Source organism: Mus pahari, chromosome 21 (genome assembly GCF_900095145.1).
Source record: "Mus pahari chromosome 21, PAHARI_EIJ_v1.1, whole genome shotgun sequence".
NCBI lineage: Eukaryota > Metazoa > Chordata > Mammalia > Rodentia > Muridae > Mus > Mus pahari.
This window is the reverse complement of record NC_034610.1, coordinates 24,241,708-24,247,660: the sequence shown is the minus strand read 5'-3', so window position 1 is coordinate 24,247,660 and position 5,953 is coordinate 24,241,708. Positions and strand designations below refer to the sequence as shown.

General features: G+C 52.9%; 1 protein-coding gene across 1 annotated transcript in view; it reads left to right on the top strand.

The window, feature by feature from the left end:
• Ppil1 (peptidylprolyl isomerase like 1) overlaps positions 1–5,482 on the top strand; it is a 15,692-nt gene extending 10,210 nt beyond the window's left edge. Inside the window, exons 3-4 of the mRNA XM_021221446.2 lie at positions 3,981–4,049; positions 4,564–5,482. Coding sequence (XP_021077105.1) covers positions 3,981–4,049; positions 4,564–4,784 — 290 coding nt within the window. The 3' untranslated portion in view covers positions 4,785–5,482. The remainder of the gene's footprint in view (positions 1–3,980; positions 4,050–4,563) is intronic.
• The last annotated feature ends 471 nt before the right edge of the window (positions 5,483–5,953 follow it).

Here is a 5,953-nt window from a genome sequence, read left to right as displayed (position 1 = left end):
TGGTTATGAGCCACCATGTGGTTGCTGGGATTTGAACTCCGGACCTTCGGAAGAGCAGTCGGGTGCTCTTACCCACTGAGCCATCTCACCAGCCTCCCTTTTTTGGTTTTTTCAAGACAGGGTTTCTCTGTATAGTCCTGGCTGTCTTGGAACTCACTTTGTAGACCAGGCTGGCCTCGAACTCGGAAATCCGCCTGCCTCTGCCTCCCGAGTGCTGGGATTAAAGGCATGCGCCACAACACCTGGTCCTTGGTGGGTAATCTAACAGCGGTTTGGTACACTGTTATTACTGAGTGGGTGTATCATTGGGGTGCTTTGGGCTCTAACAAACTTTGGATCGCCTCGCCTCGTGGCTGTGTTGTTTCCTCCACAGTATAATTAACCTGAGTTTGGCCGCGCGCCCCCCCCCCCCCTCAGCTTCTGGCTTTTGATCTTGGCCTTGTGAGAGGCCTGCAGCCACTTTTGAAGGGAGATGAGAAACAGCTACAGGGAAATGCTAAGGAGAGCGAGGGCTTGGCTGTGTTGCTACATAAACTGCTGTGACCTAGTGTGTTTATGTTGTGAGACAGAACTGGGCCATCTGCCTCAGCTGGTCTCAAAGGAGCTGCCCTGTCTGAGGCCAGGGAAGGTGGAGAGAAAGTGCTGGGAATGCCCAGGGGACAGTGACCTGAAGTGTTTGTTGGAGGTTTTGTCCCCAAAGGGGAGGAGAGGGGCGTTGATTGATCACATGACTTGACTTGAACGCTGTGTGGTCCTCCTTATAGGCTGCTGCCCACCATGGTTCATTTTGGCCTGGATATGACTCTGCTGCCGGTCCTGGGTGGGATGGGGACAAGTCACACCAAGTAGAGTAACTCCTAGTGCCAGCCCACGCATCATGTCTCATGCCTTCGACGTCAGTCTGTTCCTTTGGGAGTTTCAGGGGGCAGGATTAGGGGGAGGAAGTGCTGGAGAGTCTTAGAAATAGCTTTATTTATTTATCTGATTCTTCAGCTGAGATGCGGAGAAAGATGGTTTACTGTACACGATGATTTGTTGGTCACGGGTGAGGCCAGGACCAGTCTAGGATGCCACAGGTCCAGACCAGAGGGCCAGTGGGCTGTCTTGATAGCAAGGCAGTCAATCTCAGGTGGTCTTGGCAAGCAGATGAAGTTCTAGATCAGTGGAGACTTATTCCTAGGGAAGAGCGCAGCAGTCGAGTGACTGAACCAGTCAATCCCAGCCAGACTTTAGCATCCCTCCCTTCCTCCTGAGACATGGTTTCTCTGTCACCCTGGCTGTCCCGAAACCCCAAAACTTACTCTGGAGACCAGACTGGCCTCAAAGATCCACCTGCTTCTGCCTCCTGAGTGCTGGTATCAATGGCTGGAGCCACCACTGCCCCACCTGTCAGGTGACTTTATCTTGTAAGAATAGCACAGACCATCTGTAAACACCTCCAGGCCTCACAGATTCCCCCTTAACGATCGAGAGATGGCAAGAGGGCTCCACAGGTCAAGATGTTTGCCACCAAGCCCAGTAACCTACAGAGTGGAAGGAGAAAATAGACCCCTCTGATCTCCACTTGGGCACCATAGAGAGTATGCGCACACACGAACACATAAATAGATAAATGTAATTAAAAACATCCAGAAGACATTTGCAAAGCGTTAGCTGACGAGAGTCGGGCGACAGAGTGGCCAATCAGAAAGGACAGACACCAAGGCAAGCCTGGAGCTGTGACAACCTTAGAGAAACCATTAAACACAACAGAGGGCTGTGGCATGCACAGCTTAGAGTCCTTGCCCAGCACTGCAGCTCTGGGGCTCACAGCCCCTCCCCCAAACCAAGTGTCTAGGGCTGATATTGGAAGGTGTGTCCCCCCTTGAGGTGTTCAAGCGCACTAACAGGGATGCTCCACACACACACACCCTTTCTTTAAATTGATTTTATGAGTCTGCATGTCTGTCTGTACACTGCAGACTTGGTTTAGGGGTACAAGCATCTGCAGTGACAGAAAGGAACCATGTGACTGTGACATGTGACCATGTGACTCCTGGTTATGTAGAGGTGGCCAGTGAGGAAATGGTGTCCTCCAAAGCAGCTGCTGGCGATTGGGAGGGACCATGGGGACCCAGGGCTGGCGAGTGAGTGGGGTCTTGATAGGATTTGGGCAGGGGAGGCCCTTGAAATTTGTCATGGTTTTTTTTCCCTCTTTTATGTATCTGCAATCTGTATGTTGGATACATGTTTCCCAGAGGCCAGAAGCATGTCACTCAGCCTGCGGGCCTGTGCTGGGCACTCGCTTTGCTGACAGTGTCTGCACAGGGTCCACTGCTGAGGGACACTCGTCCTTCCCTGCCTGGCCATCTCGCCCTACTCCCTGTGCCCTCAGCAGTGTCAGCACCAGGTGTCCTGCTGGCCTTTCCTGTGAACCCCGCAGGGTTGAGCAGGGTTATGAAAGGAGAGTGAGCTCTGAGTAAACGGTGCTCTGGAAAACCCAGCCTGTTGGTCCCTGATGCCAAGAGATGTAAGGCGGCCCCCGTGTGCCATCCTCTTGTCCTTTGGTTATTTATAGTCTCCACTGTGTGGCAGCTGACCAGCTCAGTCAGTCAACAGGTTCTCCAGGGCAGAAGCAAGGATTAAAAAGAAAAGACAATTAGACAACACTGTAGCCAGGTCTGAGGCTGAGGCAGGCTTATTTTTTTCCAATCTGCTTTTATACCATTTTAATTACATGTAAATAATAAGGTAAGTTATAGATTGAGGAACAAGCAAGACGATAAACACAAATAGTCAAAGAACAAGCAAGGCAATGAGCAAAGTCCCACGATCACTCCCTTGTTCACTGTTTCTCAGGGCTTATCCGGGTGACCAAGACACCTGAGCCGACTTCCCTGTCCTAGCCCAAAGTCAGATTCATGCTCAGTCAGATTCATGCCCTAGCAAAGAAGCCTGCTTCTTTGTTCCACCCTAAGCTCAGATTCCACTTACTTCCCTGTTCTAGCCTAAAAGCAGGTTCCTACCTAAGCTTACTCCTTGTCTGGCCCGGTGTCAGATGCCTGCCACAGCCGGCTCTTAACTGGCCTGTGCCTTAGTGTTTGTGGTGGCTTTTATGCAGTGGCTTTCAGGCTCCTGTGCTGTCAGCCTGACACAAGCCAGAGGCACTTGAGGGGGGAACCCCTATTGGGAAAGGCCTCCATAAGCTCAGGCTAGGGGTGGCCTGTAGGGCATCTGCTTAATTGGTGATTGCTGTGGAAGGAAGGGCCCACCCATTTTAGATGGTGCTGTCCCTGGGCTGTCAGTCCTAAGAGAGGGTTGGCGAAGCAAAGCAAGCCAGTATCCAGCCATACCCTCTGACCCTGGCCTTAGCCCCTGCCTTTAGATCCCGGTTTGAGTTCCTGCTCTGAAAGCCTTGGATGATGAGTTGCTAGCTGGCCACAAGCCTCCGTCTAACCCTGTCTTCTCTGTGCACTGTGCCCATGTGATGCCGTTCCACTGTACGTGTGTCAGTGTCATCGAAGCTCCTCCCTAAGCTGATAGCTTTCCCTTTCTGTCACCCCACCTAGGGGAGACAGCAGTCATCTCAGGTCCTTCTACAGCAGGTGTCTGGGGTGGCAGGTTGGAAGGATTTGTGGGCAGAGCTAGGCACAGCAGAGCGTAGTGGTTAGCGTGTCTGTGGTAGGCTAGGGTCCTGGGCACTCTTGCTGAGATACTCGGATACGTGTTCCCCGTCGGTCATGAGTGGAGGTTTTCTGCAGAGGGGAGATACGCAGGCATCACTGCCCTTTGATTCTGTTTCCTGCACGTTGTTAACAGTGAACAAGCAGATGGCATTGTCTTACCTGCATGAGGTCAGTGACTGGAACATTGTAATGTGTCTACTGGGGGTCGGGGTGCTCACGGGCTTTCCCATCCCTGGATTCTGAAATGTCCTTTGACCTCAGGCTGTTCTTGTGAGGTAGGCTGGGCAGTTCACTGCTTGTCTTCTGATTGGACAGGTCGAGGTGGCGCATCTATTTATGGCAAACAGTTTGAAGATGAGCTTCATCCAGACCTGAAGTTCACTGGTGAGTGTGTACTTGGGCTGGGTGGGCGGGACAGGGAGTGTGTGTTGAAAGCTTGCTCGTTTGGCTTTGATTCAAGGTGAGTGCCTGACACCATGGCACGGTGCCAGACAGCTGCCCAGCCGTGGCGCCACAAAGTGCCCCGGCAGATGAAAGAGAACAGTGCCTCTTGAGAGTCCTTAGCAGATCTGAACATGGTCTGTGTTCCGGACCTCACTTGTTAAATGTCATAAAGCAAGGCTGTCTGGAGCTTCCTCCAGGCAAAGCTAGGCCTTTCAGGGCCCTGGGAGGAGTGGGTAAGGTGGGCCAGTGGTTAGTGAGGCACAGCACAGAGAAGCTGGAGGCAGAGGCATCCAGGGCTGCTGGGTGGTGCCACCTTCCCGCCCCAAGGAAGGGACGCTCTGGGTCCTGGCAGTGGTCACAGAGAGCGGGGTGAAGTCCCCTGCATTTGTGACAGTACTGCCGCTCTGCCAGCTGGAGGGACTACCCTTCATGCTCTTCTCTCTCCTGTCCCCAGGGGCTGGGATTCTCGCAATGGCCAATGCAGGACCAGATACCAACGGCAGCCAGTTCTTCGTGACCCTGGCCCCCACGCAATGGCTGGACGGCAAGCATACCATTTTTGGCCGAGTGTGCCAGGGTATAGGGATGGTGAATCGAGTGGGCATGGTGGAAACAAACTCCCAGGACCGTCCTGTGGACGACGTGAAGATCCTTAAGGCATACCCTTCTGGGTAGGTGGGATGCTGTCTCCAGCACACCCAGGCCCCAGGGAGCTGGTTTCCGGATGACTTAGGGCGCTGCGTGACTCTACATCATGCATACCTACTCCGAAGCAGAGGGGTCATCTCTGGGGACATTTGTATTCTGGCCAACAGTCACAGACTTGAAAAGCGGGTCGCGCTGATGCTGCGCAACTCCTGTTGACAGCCCCATTCAGCCTCTAGTGTGAGCTCTTCCAGGAATGTGCACAGCTCGCTTGCTCACTCTTCCCTCAGAGTCTGAGCATCAATACTGCTGCTTCTGACACTACACATCCCACGCAAAGCCAATTGAATTGTTGCCAAATGAAAAATGCATCCAGCAGTCAAGTTGCTGCGAAGGTGTCAAGTGGGGATGATGATGCGTAATGATCAGGCAACGAATCTCTGAGAGGAAGCAGGAGCCTTGGCCATTTTTCCCCAGGGAGGGACTGGGAGTCTAGTGATCACAAGGGCAGGTCTTCACGGGCCTCCCCACAGGAAGTGACACGTTTTAGGGCTTTAGAGAAAATAGGTAAGAGGTTTTTGTGCATGATGTCCTTGGGTTTTTTTACTATTTGGATTTGAAGGGGGTGGGGCAAGAAGGGTGTTAATACCTATGTAATACATAGAAACTTCCAGAATAAACCACCATTGGTGGTTGAAATCACTGCTGTGGTCTGGTATTGTTCTAGATTCTCGGCCTTTTCTCTTTTTGAGACAGGGTGTCACTGTGTAGCACTGGCTGGCCTTAACTTCCTATGTAGACCATGCTGACCTCAAACTCAATGAGTACATTTGCCACTACAGGCATGCACCGCCACCACACACCCACAGCCTGGCTCTCTGCGGAGGTGGGGGGTGCTGCAGCACTCCTGCCTTCTAGATTCACACTGCTTGGTCCTGGTGGTCCTGAGTCTCTGTTAGCTTCCCCCATGGAAGAGCAGCTTCTGCTGGAGAGAGGCAGACCCAAGGGAAGCCTCGAGTGCTGCCTCCAGTGCTCTGAGGGAGGGAGGGGTGAGCTGCTGGGAGCCAACTCTGAGCAGAAGCAACTTGCAGGAGGAAAGGGTTTGCTTCATCTTCCAGCTCCTAGGTCACAGCCTCCAATCCAGGGAAGACGGGGCAGGAAGAACTCAAGTGGAGACCACCGGAGAGGCTGTTCCCTGG